This window comes from Plodia interpunctella, chromosome 11 (assembly GCF_027563975.2).
Source record: "Plodia interpunctella isolate USDA-ARS_2022_Savannah chromosome 11, ilPloInte3.2, whole genome shotgun sequence".
NCBI lineage: Eukaryota > Metazoa > Arthropoda > Insecta > Lepidoptera > Pyralidae > Plodia > Plodia interpunctella.
Window position 1 is genome coordinate 10375188 of NC_071304.1, and position 24377 is coordinate 10399564.

General features: G+C 38.9%; 1 protein-coding gene and 1 non-coding gene across 6 annotated transcripts in view; one reads left to right on the forward strand and one right to left on the reverse strand.

Moving 5' to 3' along the window:
• LOC128673418 (prominin-like protein) overlaps positions 1-24377 on the reverse strand; it is a 43842-nt gene that overhangs the window by 2773 nt on the left and 16692 nt on the right. The window contains exons 2-20 of one of the 5 annotated variants that reach the window (XM_053751234.1): positions 20712-20847; positions 19231-19356; positions 18716-18903; positions 18044-18211; positions 17371-17492; positions 16488-16511; positions 15744-15909; positions 15127-15293; positions 13777-13889; positions 13079-13183; positions 12571-12718; positions 11972-12162; positions 11355-11556; positions 10637-10771; positions 9936-10088; positions 9303-9424; positions 5724-5774; positions 1349-1537; positions 170-253 (exon numbers count right to left, since the gene is read on the reverse strand). In XM_053751234.1, coding sequence (XP_053607209.1) covers positions 170-253; positions 1349-1537; positions 5724-5774; positions 9303-9424; positions 9936-10088; positions 10637-10771; positions 11355-11556; positions 11972-12162; positions 12571-12718; positions 13079-13183; positions 13777-13889; positions 15127-15293; positions 15744-15909; positions 16488-16511; positions 17371-17492; positions 18044-18211; positions 18716-18903; positions 19231-19356; positions 20712-20847 — 2590 coding nt within the window. The other 4 variants (XM_053751236.1, XM_053751235.2, XR_010370019.1 and 1 more) reach the window with 4 other exon arrangements.
• Positions 22418-22489, forward strand: TRNAP-AGG (transfer RNA proline (anticodon AGG)). Its single transcript has one exon. It is a non-coding gene; the product is annotated as a tRNA-Pro (tRNA).

The following is a 24377-nucleotide window of genomic DNA, read 5'->3' on the forward strand; positions in this document are numbered from 1 at the left end:
CCCGTTCATTATTATTTTATTTCTAACGAACGGGAAAAAATATAACATCAAAGTATCAGGATTTTAGACATTTTTATAACGCAGAAATTCTGTCAAAACCAGATCGAAAAGTCTAATATCTATGAGTCAACTTAACCACATAGTCTGGACTATGTGATTAATTACGTACTTTGGTCCGGGATAGTAGTATGGTGGGGGTCGCTCGTACTCAGTAGCCGGTCCGTGGTAGCGTGGGGGCCCTTCTTCCCAGTGCCTGCAATAGCCGTGCTGTTTTACCGACTCCGTGCCAACGCCAGTGCGTGTTACATAAACTTATAGATGAAACAGGAGAGAACTCTCCTAATAACTTTTTGTTGCATAAAACATATACTACCTCTCTCTTCCATCCGTCGCCGACTCTTGCGTGGTGATACATCATAAGTTATACCAACATGGTAATACATAAGGAAAAGAGATCGGACAAGAGAAAGAGATAGCTATATAAGTATGCACCTTAGTTCAAAAAGTTCTTAGGAGTGGTGTTCTTTATAGTTTTATCGTCCTCTCCAGTTTTATCTACAGCTTCATTACAACAAGATGAAACCGCCGGCGTCAATGATGTTCATAGTTTACATGCTCATCTTGACTTTTTAAAATACATTCTTTATCTTGAACCTATTTGTAAAAAACAAGATACATGAAAAGGTACGTTTACTATATATAACGTTGCATCTTCTATCGTTATATATTTGATAAAGAAAACACGTAATAAAACTACTTATTAAATGCTAAACTAAACAAATATGGATTTGTGAGGAAATAATCTATAACATAAATGGTTACTCATATTACACGATGGAAAAAATAATAAAGACAAATCACCTCTTGAAAAAAACCCACATCGAATTGTAAATATTTATTAAACTTGAGAACAGGCTTTAATTGAGTAACTGAAATCATATGAATAGTAGTAAATTTAATTTATGTTAGCTATACAAAAAGTGCGCCTAATGATATTAAGTGTTACCGTCGTCTGATTTTTAACGAGCCTAGTACTAGTAATCAAAACATTATAGTTTAGACTATTCGATCGAAAATTTTTCCTTAAAGTCTCAAGTTGCTTCCCCTTTACAGACGGTAAAGGGGAACCCTAGTGGTGAGTGGTGAAACCTTGCCGTGCGTATGGACCGCGTCACAACTATTGTTTTCGGGTTTTATTTATTCAACACGCTAGGCGGATCTTCCCGCTTTGACCGTGAAGGAATTACTTTTGTCTCAAGGTGCTTATGTTGTCAGATTTTTATGTCGGTGATAATGGACTGATATGAGGAGAAAATGGACCTAAATAAAAATACTGATGAATACTTACTTTGGCGCCATATCATTATATCTGCGCGCGTGGTGTGTGTCGAGAGGCGGCGCCACGGCCTCGCCGCCGGCCCTGGGCGCGGCGCCCCCCGCGGCGCCCCCCGCAGCGCCCCCCGCCCCGCCGCACGCCCCGCCCCGCCCCACCCCGCACCGCTCGCCTCGCGCGACCCGCTTGTCCATCTTGTAGGCGCTATAAAATACATTCGTTATTGTAATAATGCTTTTATTTCTCATGAGAAATGTCCTTTTCTCAAAGGTGATAAAAGACAGCCACGGCTGGATATAAAACCTCTCTCAAAGGCTTTCAGAATCAAAATAATTATTTCCTAGATATTTTAAATGGTGCTACAAATGTTATGGAGACACTTTTTAGAGGAGTCTTATTGAACTTCGAACTCCGTAAAAAGGTCATTAAAATATTTCAATACATATAAAGTATATTAGCAGTGATAAAGCTCCATGCATCACATGAGATATTTACGAATTATATAAGGAAAATATGTATGACTAAACTGTAATAACATACTCAATAGCTATTGCAACAGACCATTGACAACGTAAACGTCAGGTTTTCGAACCATAAGGATTTGTTAATATATTTCCAAATAGACATAATTATAACTATATAAAACTTTACATTGTATTCTTGTAAACACTTGACAACTTGCTTTTACTCTGTACAATAAGACATGCAAAAATAAATAATATATTTTAATTATTAATAAAGTTTAAACGACTAACTAAAACAATAAAATTTCTAAGCTGTCAGTCAAATATAGCTTCATGCACTTCCACCAACGCTTAGCACCTTACCATCAAGCGGAGATTTGCTAGGAAACCTATAGTGTGCATATAGCGTGCCTATACATTTCAAGAACTTACCTACGTCTTCAGTCATTTTCTACTCAACAACAAACAATCTTCGGATAGAGGCATGCAATGTTAAATAATAAGGACTGGTGACACGAGTAAAGGAATTGTAAAAAAAAGTTTATGTTCGTCCAGTTTCTAAGCTACAAAATGAGCTCAGTCGACAAACTAAAATATAAAATGAAGCCCCGACGTTATTGTGTAAAAATAATTTACTAGCTAACAAAGCAGTAAAACTATAATTTTATGATACTGTCATTTGATTATGATAAAATAAATTAAAATTTACTTTCCGCTTTCAGTTTATCGAAATGTTTGTACATTTTGGATGAACAAACTTTTAACAGATTCCAATGCGTGTTAGTTCAACTTATTAACGCGTCCTAGTAAATTTGCCATATAATTAATATGCATTATCCTCGTTACTCGTGTCCCTAAAATGCAGCCATGTTGACCGCCCTAAACAAAAAATACAAAACAACAACATGCAAAGGAAAGACGAAGCGTCTACTTATGGTTGGAGGTTACCACCAGCAGTGTCAGTGTTTTCGCCTGCTTCGTGTCACTCCGGCGAGCTTCTTCGGCAGGCTCGTACTACATGAGACCGAGTAACTCATACACAATAACTGACATATGGCACTTCAGAGACGTAGACGAGACACCATTCTTAAGAAATTATTCATCAAATGTATAAATAAAGTAGGGAAATATGGTCCTCTATGAACAGTATCTCGTCTAACTTTTTGGTATATAATTTACTAAAATATTTGAAACAATCATACAAAACAAAAATGTAGTAAATTAAGGTTATTTGTCTTTTAAATTTAGTACTAATCTGATTGTAAGTTGGTTAATTTGGCTGCGTTAATACGTTACTATATTTATTATGTATGTGACGTCTCCTTTTAAAATTATGATTATCTTACGTATTATGCAGATACAAATGTCAAACATTGGCCTTGCAATCTACAAAATATCAAATAACAATAATGTACACCACACCAATATATACGTCATCGATACAAAATACACTAATTTTGTTCTGATTATAGTTCATCAGCGTGCTTACTCTATTTCAATTCGCTTCAGTGCCAGTTGAAAAATTACATAGGTTAATATTTATACGTTTAAATATGGCACAAATAAATTGCGTTACATTGACGACGTTTGATATGGTTATAATATAGTATTATGCAGACTTACAATATCAATGTGTATATATGGTATACATCACATAAAGTAATTTATAACTTATTCGAAAAAAGCTTTTTGTGTTCTCCTTAACACGAACATTAATATTAATAAATGTAATATCAAAAATTTCAATAATACTCGTTCGCATCTATTCTAAACTAGTGCTGTATTTGGTAACAGCTTTTTTATAATTAACAACAATTTTGTTACAATAACTACATAAAAACTTCCAAATTGTATATTATTATCCCAAAAATTACCATTAATTAAATGAGACAAAAACGCCACAACATTTTTCCTTAATAATTACAATTTCAAATTCCTATCTATCATGGTAAGATTGGACTAATTTGAAAATGCATACAAATATCTACGTACAGTCAATATCAAAATACGAGATAAACTTGTTCAAAATTGTAAATACTCTCGGGTAAAACTCAGCTACAGTATGCGAATATATGAATATTATTATATCAAGTTGTACGAGAGTTGCGTTAGTGTATGCGGACAGAGGAACCATCGACAAATATTGGACAGACGACTAACAGGATTAAAGTAAATTTCTAGAGCTGTCGAATAATGGTTGACTTCAGTGGGTCTAACACGAATATTTGCAATAATATTTCCACAACAACAAGATGTTTATAGAAAATTAATACATAATGTATAATATTTTTTTAAGTTTTCTACTGATGCGGTGCTAGAAATATATATTAATTCATATTTGCAACATGTATGTCAATTGTAACTGACAAGACAAGCTTTATATTACATTAATATTTCTTTTACAGTCTAACAATAAAGGCCGATACATCGCTAAAATCTTTACTTTAATGTTAGTCGTCTCCAGAAATAGTCCAGTGATTGTCAAACTTAGTGAAAGTGCGAGGCACAAGCGTTTGCTGCATGGACGTCTTATGATCGTAAAGCGAAGCGACTGGAGGTAACATTGATTAATACGATAACTGTACCTAAGCTTAATATTATTCACACGTTGACTGCGACGCAGCCTGACTATGGCACAATGCCAATGCTTGTTTGGATTTACAAAACTGTATGTACTGTTAGCAAAATCACGCTAAGCGTGTATCGCTAAACACGCTAGGCATATTTTGACAGAATAAGCGTGTACTTGTGCTACTGAGTGGGTACTTTCAAGCGTTAATGTGGTTTATCATTTGAAACATTGACATCCTTGTCTTTTTGTATATTCCTTCCACTTATCCCGGTCAAAACTTAAGTCTATATTTAGACGACTTTAGAATACTTTTCCTTAATTGATAAACCACTTTAACAAGCAGAAATTATATTTCTGTGTTTAAATAGCATATATTTTTTGGATCGGCGAAGTTCTTCAAGAATGGTTGTACTGTACGTAAGTACAAAGTAAAGTGTAGTTTAGTATAGTATTACACAATATGTTAAAGGATATGGATATGTTGCAATGCCTTATTGGCACGGTTGGAAGACGTGCGCGTCTCACGCTGGGATGTGGCTTCCTCATATGAATAATTATATAAACATTCCAAACCGTATAAAAAAGTACAAAAATGATTCGTTTCAAACTAGTTTATAAAAATTAGCTTAAACGAAAGACACATTATTCTTTTATACCGTGGTGTCCCTATTTAAATAAATCGAGAAATTCATTTAAATACTAGTGATTCTTTGGAATCAGTTCCATGAAATCTTAGCACGAAATATCAAAAATTACATAATAATATGAATGTTACACAAAAATATTTTATCAAAAAAGAATTTGTTGCAAAAGTAACGCGAATGATATTTCTAATCATTTTGTCAAGTAACAAATCATCAGAACTACTCGGACTCATGTATGCCAGACTCGTTGTCTTCGTCCTTAGCGTCGAGCCTGGTCTTGAGATCGTCGATGAGCGCGGCGGTGGCGGCCGGCACCAAGGTGCACATGACCTCGCCGCCCACGCTCACCAGCAGCGCCGAGTCCGCGGCCGCGGCGGCCGGCGGCGAGGGCGAGGGCGAGGGCGCGGAGGGGGCGCTGCGCCCGCGCCACTCCGCGATCTTGCCCTCGATATCCAGCGTGCTCCTTTTCGAGCCGCTGAATGTGTATTAGTCAATATTGACTGTGTCCATTGACATTCGTAAAACCCTATCCGAACTGAATAAAAACTAAAATAAACCAACAGAAAAATAAGTGTCTGTCGCTAGGGGCGGCCATGCGGGTCTCCATGCAACCTCCACCGGATAAATAGTAAGTTAGGACATAATCGAGCTTATCTAGATGCATGCGGGCGCTAGAAGCCATGCGAAGCGGCGGCTACCGGAGCACTTACTTGGCAAGGGGTACGTTATCGCGGTCCGCGTACGCGTCATACAAATATTCGCTGGAACAGACAACACACGCTCAGTGAACCGCTCCACTCAATAATCAACAGGATTTGGAACTAAAAGAGCTAAGAGCAAAAATGGGACGGCATGTGTCAAGGATATAATCACATTACACAAGATGACAAGATTGGATTTGGGAAATACATTCTTGAGAGAAGATAGGCGCGCATGCCCAAAGAGGAAAAATAAATAGGACTGAAATTAAATAAAAATATAATATATACCAAGTAAATTAACATTTAATAACTACTCCTGCCTATTATATAGTAAGCGATAACTTTTGACGCTAAATATACGATGTCAGTCTGAAATATAACTATATTATAGTAATGGATACAGATGATTGAACAAACAAAAGATAAGTAAAAGAAAACATCGCTAAGTGCGCACAACATACAGGGATTTGCAAAGGAAATGGGGTCGACACTACATCAGTTTTCAAGGTGACTACACATCCAGACCAAAGGTTTGGCATATGTTTGTCATGCCTGCCTATGATCGGGCCATTGATATGAGCTAGTCTAGATGTAAAACCTTGAAATACGTGCAGTATGGGGCGCGGCTAGCGGCATGCCTACGGTTACGGACGGCCTAACAACGACTATATATGTCAATGTAAAAATTATAAATACAAGACAACACGGAACACCGAAATTGCGCGAGCTCATCGGGACACTAAGACTTTCTTCATTGTATAGGAACAAATTGATTATGACTTACGTTATAGTACGACAAAATTATTAAAAAAGAGTATTGTCTTGTTAATTGTTACCTAAATTATCAACAGTTCCATGTCAGTAATAGTTCAGTAGATTTTAAGGATCGACTTATATGGACAATCGTTTCTATCGTGTCAAAAAAATATTTAAAAGTAGTATCTATTCTGACGAATAAATAATTGTATGGAATTGAAATGAACTAACATTCCGATGAGCGCGCGATCGAGCGAACGAATGGCAGGCGCTACGGGCGATGAGGGCGCTGACGACTGATGCTCAAACTGGGACGATCTCTACTTCGTTCAGAAATTTGTCGAGAATACGTTAACGATTCGTTTAGAAATATCATTCCCATTAAGTGAGTATATTTTTTAACAAAGTATTACTCAATAATGGCCAAAACACGATAGTTGAATTGCAATATCATTGAGATATTTTTGGTCTTTTTTTACTTGAACATATTATTCATGGCAAAGTTTAAAACTTCAAATAGTAGGCACTCAGTACATACATTTGGTAAGAATAACAGACCTTGTCCCAAATATAAACAATTATAAAACAATATTTATCACATTCAATGTGTAGTGATCGTTGTGGTGTAGCATCAAATCGCCGGCGCCTGATTGGTTACCGTGCGAGGCGTAGGGTCACCGCCACCAGCCGCGCGCCGCGCACATCGGCTCATACTCGCTACTGCCGACAACACCCCGCGTTACAACCCTAGGTACACAGCCGATCGGATGATGGTGAATGATTCAACATAAAAAACAAATCAATGCGCGGTATGCTTCGTTTGCTAATTTACAGGAAAATTAACTTCTACAATCCCATGGAATTTAAATTTTGGCCTACAAAGTCAACTCTTTCATATGAGACATCTATTGTCAATGCATATCAGACTGTGGCGTTGCAAGGGTTGAACACAATATACAAGTGATTTGAACAAAAAATCTAACATAAGACTAATGAGAGGATCTTTTCAATGCCACAAAAATACACCACCATTAATTTTGTATAATTTTGACGAACCACCGTAAGGTACGACGGTGTAATGTGCAACAATGCCAAATAGTCAACATCATGGGCGTTTCTTGAAGCTTCTTAAGACCAATTGAAATATTAGACTGTTAACTCTTCGCCGCCGCGCTGCCCACGCTGTCAAGATAGGCGGTTAGAGCATTTTTGCTTAGCTGGGGTATTCAAAATGAGAATTTCGAAGATTATTCTTTTTGTTTTTCATGTGATTTTTCTAGCTTTGGTGAGTTGCTAACTGGATGTTCCACAAGTAACCATGTAGAGGGACAGGGAAAACACTTTCACAAATAATATGGCATAACCAATGTTTGAATACCCCATGCGGTAAATCATCTCGATAGTCATTAAATCAACTCTAAAATTGCACACAGTGGATAAACATCATAAAAAGGAAGGACTGGGACTACGCTTTCCATAGCGTAGTGGGTCCCATTCCACCTGTCATATTTGACATCTGTCAAACATCTGACAGGCGTGGTCTGGACGGTGGAGCATTCGATGCGGGATGGGGTGCGACAAACCCAAGACAGACACACCGATAATCAGATTAAATTAACGAAACACAGTTCCAAATTATAGAGAACGAAAAGTAAGAAAACAAATCAAATTAATTGAAAATGACACAAAAAAAATTGTACGCAATTGTCATTATAATAGTAGCAGTTTGAAATTCTATACCGACTGTTGAAACTATTTGCAGTGAGACACGGCGAACCAATCCCATTACGGTGTGCATGTATTGGGTCACAATGCCATGCTGTGATTGGTTCGCTGAGTATCGCAGCATTTCGACCATCACGGTCGGACTGCTGTGAGTCGAGCTGCTAGCTTAACTATACTATTGACAGATGCGTACAATAAACATAATGATGGCTGATGAATGATAATGTCTTAAAAGTGTTCACATTCTATACAATTTCTAAGAAAAGTACTGAAACTATCATGACTAGTCAATTAGTGACCTTTTCAATTAAACATATTGTGATAGTTTTATTTCCACTGCACCAGTCCCAGCCAGCGAGACCACATTAATTGAAAAATGAGCTTTAAATCATTATTTTTAGATACACTTTACATTAAGCCTGCCAGAGAGCAGTACGCTAATTTGTTGTAAACTACATCTACAGAGGTCATGTTTCAATGAACGTCACTGTGCGCAAAATTTGGATCATTGAAAATCTATCTTAGATAGTTTCAGAAATTTTCTTAGACTTTAATTTTCTTTTCACTATAATTCTCTTAATGGAATTGCCATAAAGTGAATGTAGGACTTTCAACCATCTATTTAAATACATAACTTGTCATCAGGAGAACCATAGAGTAATGTGGTGGTATAGAAAAACAACTGAAGCTGAAATCATTGCGTGCGCATTCTAAACTTGTGAGAATGTATTTGTGTTCAGTTTCAATTGTTTTAATATGACACGATTCGTAGTTAATAATTTGTGTAGTGTAACAAGAATTTAATCATGAGGCCTTAGCGCGGGATTTGAAATGGATTTGACAGGATTGTCTTTGCGTCACAATGCCGCAACGTGATTGGTTGCGTCTCGTAAAGATTCGATATTGAGAAGCGATTTACAAACACGCCTTTGTGTAGTGATCCCATATGTCTGTTTCTCGCTTTAGTTTTAACCACATCAGAACAGAAACTATTCAACATTGTGCTGAAATTCGATATTGATACATCCCCGTTGTTTTTATTTGGTTATTCATATCCCATTGTATGTGTGTGAGTTGGTGTAGTAGTGAAATAGTATAAGTACTTACGCCTCGACCAGGGGGCCGGGGTAGGGGTCGACCTGCAGATAGAGCCGCGCCAGCTTCGCGCTCACCAGCAGCAGCGGCACCAGCAGCAGCGCGCAGTACCCCACCGACAGCCAGAACCCGTTCTGGCGATCACACGATACAATCTCTATTTAACGCTTGTTTTAACGCAATGATAGGGTGGCTGTCGAACAAACATAGCTTTTTTTGCTAAGATATTACTCAATTGTGACCTTACGTTAGAGTATAATTAAATATTGAGCGTTTTAACGAGTCCAAAAATGTGTGATTTTATTTTTGTCATATCTTTGAAGTTGTCATCATCACAGTATTTTTTCAATGGTGTTTCGAACAGTCATCAAAATAAAAAAAATGTCTTCTACCTATTGCAGGTCATCTGACACTTCTTCTTCCACCTGTCCTAAGTCAGCACTCAGTCAGTGCTTTACTGCACCTACATTACACCGACGTGCCAGTTGTCCTGCCCAATTCCATTACAGATTCATGACTGTGCGTGACTACGACAGACACGGAACAAACTTATCTAACTATATTCCTGTAACCCGATGAGAGACGCAAATGGGCGTAAAAATACGAATGCTAATAGATAAGCTCATAATAATAGGTGTAACTGACGACAGGCCTGAGCAGCCGCACGCACACGGCGTCGGCGGTGCGGTTGTAGGCGGCGGACAGCGCCGCGCAGCGCCCGAGCAGCGACGGCGACATGAAGCTGTCCAGCGCCTCCATCGCGTTCTTGGCTACGAACTTCGTCACGGTCTCCACCAGCTGCAAACACATCCTTTTTTATTTATTTATAATAATAATATTAAGAAGGAAGGAAGGAAGGAAGCGGTGGTGGGGTAATGGTGAAGACGCCCGTCTGTGGATCGAATCCTACTTGTACCACTTGACTTTGTATACAAATCTGACTCATATATAGTAGTTTTCATCGACCACCACTTGCTTCCGGTGAAGGAAAACATCGTGAGGAAACCTGCACACTGGTTGATTATTATTAACTTGGGTATGAAATGGAGAAGGCAATGGCAAACCACTCCATTAATAATGCCAAGAAAGTTGTTGTGTGTGTTTCTTTCCACGTAATGACAACGACCCTCAGCCATGAAGAATACGACTATGAAGAGAATAATATTAAAGTTGCTCATAAAAAAATGCAACAAAACTCAACAATGAAATACTAGTCCTACGATTGTTTTGGATAAGATTTAGCTGATGGGAAATTATTAAATTGATTCACGTAAAATAAAATGTGTTATATCTATTCATAAACGAGTATTTATCGCATCTGACGGAGTGCAGCAATGAGCACCCACCTGCCTGACAGTCTCCTCGCCCTTCTCGTTGAGGAACTCCTCGGCCTGCGCGGTGGAGTGCAGCAGAGAGGACACCGCTTCCCTCAGCGACGTCTGGTTGAAGCGGAGTGTGTCGCGAAGCTTGTTGACTGTTTGCTGTTAGATCACAATTTATTGTGATACATACATTGTGTTACATACACAGAAGACTAGATAGACAAATAGCAGGCGCTAGCCGTCGGCGAAAACTTTTACCTAAAGTTATTTGAGAAGCACGATGAGTCAAAATAGACTATTCACGTTATCAATTCTGTTGATTGAAACTGAAATAGCTGTGAAGTATACAGGTTGACTTTTAATATATTGGCACTATTTTGATTACATGTTCAGTTATGATTCTGAACAACTTTTAGTATGGGGGTAACTCCGAAATCGCGAAAAAAAATTAACTGTTTTATACAAAATATAATACCTAACTTGTGGAAAATGTATGAATCAGCTTTTTTCTGTGATTTCGAAATTGCTTCCATACGAAAAGTTGTTCCGTACCATGGACCGAGCATGTAGATAAAATAATAGCAATGAATAAGAAATCACCCTATATAGCTATTACAGCTATATAGGGTATTCGTCATCTTATCCCTAAAATGTTCAGTGAGGATAAATGTGGAAAAGTTCGATATTATTTTCAAATGATCAAATTGCAAACAGCTATGTTGACGTAGTAGTATATAAGTACGTTGAGCGCGGCGGTGTGTCGCAGCATGGGCGTGACGATGTCCTGGTGCAGGTCGGCGAGCTGCGCGGCCGCGGCCCGCAGCTGCTGCGGCACCGCGCCGTAGCCCGCGCGCGCGTCCGCGCTCTGCGCCGCGCGCTGCAGCGTGCGCGCCAGCGCCGGCAGCTCCAGCGACGTCATGTTCGTCTCCAGCGCCGACAGGATCCTGGGTTAACCGTTACTCTATGATCATCGTGAACGACCTTTCTGGCGGCCTTTATGACGACGGCCAACGTTGTTTACATGAGTTTCTTTCGTCATTCTCGTTTTGTGTATTAAGAGTATTTGAAGCGGTCCCTAGACTCCGACGCTCGATGGCTAAGGAAAAAATTCGAAATACGCTCGAATAGGAAAGAGAAATATATGATTTCTTTTATCTCTCTCTCTCTCATTATTATTAATACTAAATAATACATGTGTACATCTCGATCATTTGAAAAATAATTTGATAGACAACGCAAAAACTGTATGTAGAAACTCAACATACGTCAATGCACAACTTACTAATGATACACAGCTTTGAGCAGTTGATAGAATAGAGTAAGATAGGATGTCACTGACTGACTGACTGACTGACTGACCGATCAAACTGGAAGTCTGAGAGGCCGCAGTCGGCCAGCAAGCGCAGCTTGCGCTTGGCGCTGTCCTTGAGGATGACGACGCGCGCGGTGGGGAACACGGGCGTGAGCTCGGCCGAGCGCAGCGCCAGCTCGAGCTCGATCTGCTCGCGCGTCGTCTGGCTCGAGTTCAGTATGCGCGACACTTGGAACATCTGACCGGAATTACATTATATCATTGAGTTGCGCATTTTCTCGCTCAAGTGTCATTCGCATCGCCTTATACATTGCATTTTTGTTTCTTTGCGCGGATCGAGAAGAATACTGTCATATAATCCGCCATTTAGTTTTTTTTTTTTTTGCTAGAAAATTCTGTCTACAGCGTGCGCACGTGTCCTGAGAAAACACAGTGGAATTTCGATTATAGTCATTCCACCTTATACTCAGGTTAACCCAAGTGATCATTTTTAACTTTTTAAATATTTTTTCATGTAAGTAGGCAGGCGATATTGTATATAGATGTTTGCTAGAGAAACAAAAGTATAAAAATGTTTCAAAAAATTAAATTTTATTGAATGTTTTCAAAAAGCTTTCGCTGTCGACACTAGAAGCTTTTCACTTACATCATAGAGTGTGTCGTTGCGGTGACAGCGCACGATGAGCGAACTGACGTTGAAGCCGGAACTCTCATTCGCCTTCGCCTTGAACACTTCTTGTTCGATGTTCACGAACTTGTCCACCAACTGGAAGATCTTGTTGTTCATCGGGTCGCTGGGGAGAATAAAAATACATAGTTTAAACCTTTGCACTGTAGTATGTGTTAAAAATCTGGCTAACAAAGAAAATATAAGTTGTTAAATATAAGTTTAGTTCGCTCCGTATATGGTGGATCGTCATGTACAGAGCGAACTAATCAAAGCAGCGGGCTAATATTTGTAAATAAATAGTGATATTTGTCTGCATGTCGGTGTGTTGTGCTCGTTTCTATATGTGTGTCCATCGGACGCATGATACAAAGCTTAGTGCTGTCAATTGAAACTAGTGAGCGAAACGATAGTCTTCCTTTCAACTGTATACTTAAAGAATATGTCGGTCGTGCTGCAGCACCAGCAGACAGACAGACAGACTCACCGCAGCGGGTCGCAGAGCGTGCGCTGCGCGCCGGCGCCCAACAAGAAGTACGCCACACAGAACACGCAGAACACGCCGCCCAGCAGGAACATCAGCACCATGCCACTGTGACAGACGGACAGGTTATGGTGGTTCTCAGAGAGTTTCATTACCACAGTACAGATTAATTATGTTAAAGTCAAGAGTAAAACTAATTGTCTTTGTTAAAATTTGAAAAGTTGTAATGACAGTGCGGCTGCAGCTTTCGAAACGCTCGGAAAACTAACCATTAATAAGATTCAGATCGTGCGATTCGCAACAACCGCCAGTGCTTACAATGCAAGATTGTCACAAAAAATTTAAGGACGTGTCTGGTTAATATTATTTTTTTAAAGTTACAATCCCCTATTTAGCTCCCAAGTCCCAACGCGAATGAGAAGCATCAGGAGCGGCCCCTCCTCCCCGCACAGTTGTTACCCAGTAAGTTCAGTATGACCCGAGTAACAGCGTTTGTTACAACAAATATTGTGAATAAATAAATATTTTAGGACAAATCACACAGATTGAGCTAGCCACAAAGTAAGTCTCGAAACTTGTGTTATGGGATACTAACTTAACGATACTACATATATGGATAAACATCCAAGACCCGGGCCAATCAGAAAAAGATAATTTTCCATTATAACCCAGCAAGTGTAAGTATAAGGCGAGTGAGTCACCAGTAGAGGCCGCGTGCGCCGGCGCCCTTGTTGCAGCAGTCGGAGGCGCCGTACACGTCCGGCCGCTTGCCGCACACGCCGCACAGCAGCCCCCACGCCACCACCAGCGTTATCTGCCGCACAACACGACAACAACTCTAACCCTTTTACGAACGTGGTCATACATATTTTAAGCTCGTAGTATGGCTAGTGGTTTCATTCTGTCAATGTTACATAGCCTTATTATATATTACTAGCGACTCGTCCCGGCTTCGCTTGGATTAAACCATAGTAAATTATACTACTTCCTCAGGAATCACACTATCTATTAAAAAAAACTAGCATCAAAATCGGTTGCGTAGTTTTAAAGGTCTAAACATACATAGGGGCAGACAGCGGGAAGCTATTTTATACTATGTAGTATAAAATAGCTTCCCGCTCTGTCTGCGGTTTTGACCACTAGACAATGTGATTTTTCAATGCATAGTGTTATTACCGGAACGCAGCCGAGCCCTGCGACTGCTCGGGGACATGCTCGATGCTCGTTAAACACAATGTCACAGATTTATTCAATCACTCCATAAGTGTATTTATCCCAAATGTATTGACCTATTTCAATACTATTAATTTCATTGTATAACGTGTTATTATTATCATGACTTTATTATACTAACATTTAATAATGATTTTGTAAAATATCTAACCAATTTGACATTGTAATCTAATCACAATTTCTAGTTTAATTTTGTGTTGACTAGCATGCAGGTGTTTTGGATGTTGTCTGTTAATCTTTATATGTCTATATATAAATAAATATTATCAGTAATAATACTATCCATTGAAAAATCACATTTTATATAATATACTTGAATCTTCTTCGGGCAAGGTTCATGGCTTCACTCGGGTAAAACTAATAAAGTATACAATAGGTATATTGTGAAGCCGGGGCCGGTCGCTAGTATTAAATAAAGCCTAATATAGTTTACTAGCTGCGTTCCGGAGTTTCACTCACGTGGGAATTTCCGGACAAAAAAGTTTTACTAAATTTCATGATAATGCCTTCAGTAGATTTTGTGTGAAAATGTAACAAACATACACATTACACATAGACACATTCATCCTCACAGTTTTTCGTATTTATAATATTATAGTAGGATTAAAATAGAGGAATATGTTTTAATGTCAGAAGCAGCAAAGAAGCGGTGGTGGTGTAATGGTTAAGACTTCCATCTGAGGATCGAAAACTCTCAGATTCGAATCCCACTCGTTCCACATGAGTTTGTACACCAATCTGACTCAGGTGTAGTTGATTATTAACTTGTGTTTGAAATTGAGAAGGTAATAAGTCGACCCTCAGACACAGTCACTGACCAGGAGCAGAGAGGAGGCGAGAGCGAGCCCCGCGTAGCGGCGATAGCGCGCGGCGGCGGCGGCGGCGGCGGCCGGCGCGGACACGCGCTGCTGCGCGCGCGCCAGCGCGCTGTCCGCCGCGCGCACGTGCCGCTCCACCGACCGCACCACCGACTCCAGGTCCTTATCTGGATATAATATGTGTATTCAATTCGTATATATTTTTCTTCATATTTGTTTCGGTTAGAATGCAAAAACTTCAATTTTCTTTCGCGGATCTATCGGAAAAAAACATCTATAAAAATATTCAATATCATTGCGCTTAAGTTTCCTATTTGTGAGTTTTACATTTACATTATTATGTTGAGTACAGTCAACAGCACATCAAGTTACCCTGCATGAACCTCAATGATGCGGTAGTAGCGGCACGTTTGCGTAGGTTAATAAGCTGTAGACTGTACATAAAGAATTATTAAAATTAAAGCAATCGAAATGAAAAATTAATTATAAAACTCAATCGTAAATCGACATTTTCACCCCCTTCACACATGTAAACACTCAAAATGTTCAAACATCAACTACATTTGTAGACCGTTAAGTATACAAGTACCGCCACCAAGCGGCAGTGTAACACTCACTGATGGAGGAGTAGACGCTGCGCGCGCGCGGCAGCTGCTGGTCGAGAGTGCGCTGTATGTTGGTCTGAATGTCGCGGAACACTCGCTGGCCCTCGGCCACCTCCTCCTTGATGTTGCTGTCGATCAGCGCCGTCACGTTGTTCAGCAGATCCGTCACGTCCGGCATCTAGTGACAGGCGGACATGAAACTTCTGCTAAATGTGACAATCCACGATAACGATCGAGAGAAAGTTTCATCTGTTAATATTTATAATACATGCGCATAAGATGTCGTAAACAACTGCCCTATATAGAGTGGGTTTATTACCTTCTCTCGTATAAGTCGCCTGCGTCGTTCGGGAGACAGACTGGTAGTGTAGATGAATACGATTGACAGAATATGGTGCTATAATCTTTTTTTCGCGCTTCTCACAAGCAATATGGAAAGTACATGGCATATTATAATCTACAGTTTTAATGCTCCAAACAATATTCTATTTTTGTACTGTGACGACACAACCAAGAGATTTGGCTGTGATTTTACGAGTTAACTACCTAATTGACGTCAACATTCCTTGGGAATGCTGTTGTTGCATAACAATTGCCTGTAAAGTTCGGATTTAGATCGTTCCTTCGAACATTGCCGAAGCAATTTATCGAAGTACTTTACCTATTTATGACATGTCTTCAAATGTAACAAAATTATACAAGAAGGATATAAACAATATGAAAGTTTTATGGCGCACAAAACAATATGATACTTACGGTGGGGAAGTACTTGTCAAGCATCTAGTCCAAGATGGCATGAAATGGCAGGGAATATTATTATTTGTAGCATTGACAGTCATTTACACAATATACATAATTATAAAGGATGGAAATAGATTGTCTAATACTCTAATAGACTAACCTACAGGGCAGCAGCTGTTCTCAAGTGTGAGGGAGACCTACTGCTCCAAAAGCATCTGGTGATGTTCCATGAAAATATTAGTTATAGCATTGTGATGCAATTTTCACTGTTAATATTTAGACGATTTATTATCGAAGATTTATACATACAAAACAGCATATTAGACAGTGCGAAGCCAGGTTAGGTAGCTAGTAAAAATAAGTTCTTTACAAAAATGTCATTTTTAACACAAGCTTTTATTGTTATCACAAATATATTGCACGCAAACTCAATGTGTGCCAAAACAATCATGTCCGTGCAGTAAACCATTGCGGAGTTCCCACATCTGTATCCTTATCATAATGCTCGTAATGCATTGTCATACAAACTAAAATTGTGTACAAAATTTTAACTCAATCGATTGAAGATCTACTTCAAATTTGAGTTGTAAGATTCCACCCGAGACACAGCAACATATATACAACATATATAGGCTGCGGTGAAGTTTGTTGCGCCGCTTCTTCTTTACTTGCGCTTTGGAAGCCGGCAGTAGACTTAGTTTAAGTAATTTTTTTGACGTCAATAAGTGATGTATATCATCCTAAATTGAATAAAGAATTTTGAATTTGAAATTTGAATTTAAATATTGCGAGTTAAATAAAAGCTTGTAAAAATATATGTCATTATGTAATGTAAAATATCACGATGGTGACGAGTGACAGGACTTGACAGGAGCTAGCTAGGTTCCCGTACCCGTACCTGGCTGTACTGTATGTCGGTGTTGAGCTCCCCGATGCGGTGCTTGCGCTGCAGGTTGACGCAGGCCGGCATATCGCAGCTCGCCAGCGTCTGCAGCAGGTTGCGCTTCACCTTGCGCAGCCCTGCCATCACATCACATCGTTATTGTATCGTAGGCTGCGGTCACCACTGACCATTGGAATCTCGTTTGCCGGCTTGGTAGTGTCAAATAAAGAAAATAATATTGTATGCACTCCCAAAACAATTGTTGTGAAGATCAAACTGATAAGTCTTTATTCGAACGTCAACGTCGTTCGCCCGAAAGAACCATATCATCGATGAAAGTAATGTGGAAAAAACTAAGCCATGAAGTCGGCAACAAGCGTATGACACCTGTCATAGGCTGCCGAGACCATTTTGCATCAGGTGATGTTGGTAGTACATTGCCTGTTTGGTAGTACATAAAAAGGAACACACAAACAATAATAATGCTAAGCCCTTCTGGCATGATAGGGACCAACATTGTTCAAATGAGTTTCTTTCGCCATTTCTTTTCAGCAGTGTCGTTCCGAAATGTGAGTAGTTTTTGGCTTGTGAGAAATAACTATTTAATATAAAAATTGACGAGAAAAAGCCTGTGAAGGTCTAATTTCTGAATAAATGATTTGAATTTGGAATCGACAGGAATGCAGACCCGAGTTGAGCTGGCCGGCCTGGAAGCGCAGCGTGGAGGTGGTCTGCTGCACAGAACGCAGCTCCGCCTGCACCGAGTCCAGCTGGTCCACCATCTGGGTCAGCGACGTCACAGCCGCGGCGTTGAACACTCCCAGCCGGCTCGGACCCTTCAGATTGATGCTGATGCCTGCATACACGATAACTTTGTACATCTTTTTTGTACATCTTTATGCTATTTTATATGTCTATAGTCTACTAGTTTTGGGCCGCGCTTCGCCCGCGTGAATTTCCTATTGGAACTTTTATTTTCCGCATAGTAGTAACAAGGAAACAAACCAACTTAGTTTCGTTTTTATATTAGAATCTAATCCTAACGATTAGAATTAACGTCAACCTGGTAATATTATAAATTGATGAATACGAGCTAACCTTAAACTACAGAGTTATAGGAATGTTCCACAACATGCTTCCCTCCTCTTTATCAAGAGTCGCAAGTATGCCATGTCGAATTTTCAATTGTGACTCATATGATCATTTATGTTGCAATTTAAAAAAAACAGTTCATAATTGGGAAAAACTCTCTTTTCTTTTTTACTATAGCCAAGATCCCTATTGTAAAATTATCGGCATCGTCCCTCGGGAAACATTCCTTGGTACACCATTAGAGTGTGTACAAAATTTCAGGTCAAACCTTGGAAGATGGCAGCGATGCCTTGCTGGCTGAAGTTGGAGAACTTGTTGATCTTGAGCTGGACGCCCATGGCGGTGGTGTTGAGCAGCTGGCGGAGCGTGCCCGTGCCGTTGTGCAGCTCGTCCGGCAGCGACGACACGCCGTCCTCCACCTGCTGCTCCGTCGCGAACGTGCACACCACGCCGAACCTGACCATGTACATTTACATCAAACTGGCTACACTTCGCGGTGTTACCCCCGTGTATTTTCCACGGGAACAGTCAGTTTTCCGGGATGAAAATTACCGCAATAAAAATACAGCAATGTATGCCGAATACGCCTTTTTTCTCTCCACTTCGCACGGAAATTGAAAATTAATAATCAATAATATACTTTAACTACTAAAATTTTAAAATCAATTCACTATTAAAAATTTTTATAATACCTATTTTGTACCTCACTGGTGGTTCCATAACTCTGAACCTGCGTTTATATTAAACCTCAAAGAGGTTATCGACGCTAGTCCAAACACTTACAGGAACATGGTGAGGAGAGCAATGAGCAGGATAGCCAGTACACCGCGGAGACAGGAGTCCTGCTTGCGGTCGAAGGGCCGCCGCCGCCGCCCCACGCGGCACATGTGGCAGCAACACCAGAACAAACTGGAAGCAATACACGTTTGTTTATCATATTATACCTTGCCATAACAACAAAGCTATCACAATTTATAAAGATACATATAATAATGCCATAGTTAACTGACAACTTCCCCAAAGCCTTCAGCCAAAGGATTCAGCAATGTATTTAGACCTCGGGCCACAGCAGCAAACATAAGAAAAGCGATTTACGCCAACTAAATACGAAAGTTATGTCACCTCTAGAACGTTTAGATGTTTTACGCTACTGAGCAGGGAAACAGGCATAAGGTCCAACTAATAGAAAATGGTCACTGCAACTAATGGAAGCCACATACTACAGCACCCGAGAAGGAATATTTAAACGCCCTTTTTGAAGAGCCTCATGCTTATTACTTCATACTTGAAATGGCTCATACTTGTTATAGAATAGTTTATAGTTTCTTTGTAGATTTATTCATAAAAACAATAACAATTGTGTTTGAAATTCATTACATTATTTAAATTACATTACATGATTAAATAAATTGTTGTAGTCACAACCACCGAAGATTTTTATTTTGACAAGGATCGCAACTAAACAGTCGCGGTTCTTGTTACAATTCAGTATAAAATCTCATGTAGGCGGGCAAGGGAATCGAAGGATGTGGCAAAATTGGCGTGTTCCGTCGCCGCTCTTCACATAATTCCGTTCATGTCCGGCGAAGCGAGGCATCAGCCGCAAGAGCGTTACATCAAAAAGCCCGTTGGTCCGTGAGAAACAAAAGACCAGTTAAATTATTCCCAAATTCTGGTGTGTCCATGCTAAGATACACCCACTGTTTTAGAGTGTATTCTGCTTTAGTAATTTCAGCAAGCAATGAAACCGCCATGTTGAATCTCCGCTGAGTCATATGCAAAAGGTTACACATGTTCGCTTGTGGTAAAACAAAATGACAAGATGATGATGTAATTTTTAGCAATATATCAATAGCGCTGGTGCACAATGAGCCTTAATTAAAAGTTTATAAAATATTGTCATAATGCTACTTAATAATTAGGATATACCCAAATACCATTGACGACCTCGGTGGCGCAGTGGTAAAGTGCTTGTCCCTAAACCGAGAGGTCCCGGGTTCGATCCCCGGTCTGATTGACCCGGGTCTTGGATGTTTATCTATATATGTATTTGTTATAAAATATAGTATCGTTGAATTAGTATCTCATAACACAAGTCTCGAACTTACTTTGGGGCTAGCTCAATCTGTGTGATTTGTCCTAATATATTTATTTAATTACAAAATAAAATATAATACATTTGCCCATTATACATACTATAAATATTACAGACGATCTGAATGTATCAGCTTAGATCAATTCGGAAGAATTCACATCGTACGTACCCGGCGATGGGCAGCATGAGGCCGAAAATAATGAAGAAGAAGACGAAGCTGATAGGCCCCAAGTAGTGCACCACTAGAGTCTGCCAGCTCACGTTAGGGTCGAACTCCACGTGCCCGTCCGAGATTGACACCAAACCTGGAACAAGATAAGACGAAAATCAATATGTGCATTGCTTTAATTCGATCTTTTTAATACTATAAAAACCACAGACTTATTAACCTCAATGAAAACAATCTCACAAGAACCATTACTTATTATCCTGACGGAGTGGATCTAACAGTGAGGCCCCTTGGGTACAGTGTCTATTACAGGCTGGTAATGGTGAAGAATTACTTGAAGTGTGTGTTTATAATCTATATTAGGGAGGTTACCGTTACCGTTAAGAATTTTAGATCAGCTATATATGTTTCTATCTAACCCTAGTAGAAACATAACAAATTAAATAAAAGCTTTTAAAATAGAAGCTAATAGAGTGTAAAGATTGTACTAATATTGTAGGGATATGATATTCGTGTGTCTATTTGAAAGCATAAATCATTGCACTACTGGTCGATTCAAAAAATAAAACATATGAGCTATCATATGTTTTATTTTTTATCCGCTTGAAATATCGAGTTCTGGATAGCCATCAACTCGATGTTTCAAGCGGAGCGAAGCCGCGGGACTGTTCCTATCCAAATGGTATTTCCAAAGATAATTAAATAAATGTTTATAATATTAGTTAACAGGTCCATACATTTAGATAACAATCATGTTTTTTCGGATGTACCCGTTTTTGCTTTGCGACGTGTTTATCAAAATGCGATAATTTCTTCTCTATAATATATTGCGACATATCTAAACATGATAAAGTTATCAGGATGCTCGAATAAATTACAATAAGAATTAAGAACAGTAACGGTTTCTAAACTGTGATGTTATACGATAGCGTCTTCAATTGCATCTCATCAAAGCGGGGACATGGTACTAGCTAACTAGCCCTCCCCACATCACACTGGATATTGAACCATACAACATAGACATAAGGTCAGTTATGGCAGCGACGAAACTAGGCTGTGCGGAGCAATAGTCTCGAGGCTGTTCAATTTGATCAATTGCCGACGTCGTGATCCACTTTCGGACGAACTCTGTCACTAGATAATAGCTCTTATTAACACGAATATGTTTTCTTAGTTGATAACAATTCTTGTAGAGTTGATACAGTTTAGTACACCCAGACTGATATGCCTCATATCAAGATAAAACGTCGTCGCTTTCTTCATATATGTATAGCTATATTTAAGAAAATTTGTATATGTATTGGTTTATTTAAGAAAAATGTAAATAGTATAATATAGTTTTATGATTTTACTCCTTTTTACACCTTTGTACAAATTCACCTTTGTACACTTCAGCAAAAAATTTAAGGGAAGGCTTCATATCCTGTGTAAAGACAGAAGTATTTAATTTACTTTTAAATTGTTGGTGCCGTTGATCAAACCAAAACACTGATTTGCATTTAGAAAATAGTTAAATACCTATATAAATTGACTAGTAAAATATCTATTATTACAGATTATACAAAGTTTGTCTGGAATAATTAATTGTGAAGATATAAATTAGTTTAGAAGCTTCGAAAATTTTACATTGTACTGACGAATACCTATGTACTTTACGTCACCAAGATCATTAAAATAAGAAACGATATTTCGGCATGTCTAATGTCGGCTCGTTGGTCTAGGGGTATGATTTTCGCTTAGGGTGCGAGAGGTCCCGGGTTCAAATCCCGGACGAGCCCAAATAACTTTTACTACATTTTATAATTTTTAATTACATTTTGATATTTATAATCACAGACTTACTTATAACATACGTTTATTTAAATATTATACCTTGTCGTCCATAAGTCCTAAACTTTGTGACGTTTTTTCGGCGGTCGATTTACTAGATAAAAACAATGGTTTAGTTAATTAAATAACGGTGCAGCGATGCGTAATGCGTGGTTCCGTACCAGATCGTTCGTGACCTTGGACCTTCGTTGGATAATTTATTTATTAGGCAACAGTCAACTCATGGGAATTTGCAATTCCCTTATCTTAATCTTTAACATAATTAACTAAATTAACAAACCTTTTAAAAATGTTTGCTATTATACCTACATAGTTTCATAACAGCAGGTGAACGTCTAGTGACGATATTAAAATGCTATTGATATATGTATGTAGGTAGTAAAGTAAAACTTCCGACGCATTGAACAATCCCGTATTAGGGTTAAGCATTAGCATTTTGCATGCCCTTGCATGATGATTGCTTATCATCAATCAAAATAAAAATCTATGCGCGGAAATGCATCCGTGTTCGCCACACTGGTGTTCTTCCGCAATGAATACAATTGGCTAAATCTGTAAGCACATCGGTAGCTCCACTCGGTTGAGGTGTAGCTAGGGTTATCAGAGGACAGTAATTTACCAGATAGTTCAGGAATTGTCACCCACTACTATGAGGCAAAAGGGGGAAAATTTAAATGTCATAAAGCTTAGAGCACTTCCAGTATATATTTTTTTCATCATCGGGTTGCTGTATGGGTCTAAAACGTGTGATTTCGTCAGGAATATTCGTTTCAGATCGGCACTTTGGGTTTTAAGAGGTAAGGAGGCCAAGGGAATCGAACAATACACACGTTACGTGAGATTGTTCAGGTCATGTGAATAATGCAGTTAGCTAATTAGAAGCTTGCTTTATTGCTCAATCAGAACAAAGAAAACAGAGCTGCCAGTCACGGGTGCACGTAAATAAATCCGAAATATTGTTAGGAACTGGGTAGGTTCTACTGCTACTTCTACGAGACGGGTATTCAAAAATACTATTCAAATATAAAGAAATTAAAATCAAAATGGCAAACTTTCCACGCGATACTAATAGAGGGAGGCTTTGTTTAGACAAAGGCGTGGATTTTTTTTTTTCTAATGTTGGCATTGAGACTTGCATGGTATTGCTTGAAAATGAATAATCGAATTTTAAATGCAGACATGATTTTGATTAACATCTGAAGTGATATTTAGAAAATAATAATACAATTTAAAAAATCTGTAATCGAGTGAGAATTGAACCCACGCCCCTGTCTAATCGGGACAGTGCTCTTTTTTGTGCCCGCTGTTTTTATTATTTAAAAAAATAGTTGGAAAAGCATATTATACGACACACGTACAACAAAAACCATTTACACCTGAAGTAATTTGCATGAATCACCTCGCATCAGGTTAAGAGGTTTGAGTGTGACAGTGGGCAATATAAATTAACACATGTTTTGGGAAATGCTTACCATTAGAGAAAGTCGAACGAGCAACTAACTATTGCAAATTGCCCTATCCGTGACAAAATCCAAACTATGCACCAGTGAAAGCATGAAGCATTATTGTAATGAACAATGGACTAAAAATGTTCAAATCATCATTTAGTAACTGAACAATAGGTGAATTTTGATTTTAAATTTTACAAATCGATTCAAATCTAATTTTGACTCTTGCTCTTAATTCACTTAGTTAATGATGTCATTTTCAATGTCGCAAAAATGACTTATAATTCAAAATTGCTTTCACAATTCGCCAAATTCAACTGACAATTTTATATCACCTAGCGGCAGTTGTAATTAAATATACCGCTATGTTGCATTGCGGGTAAGCCAT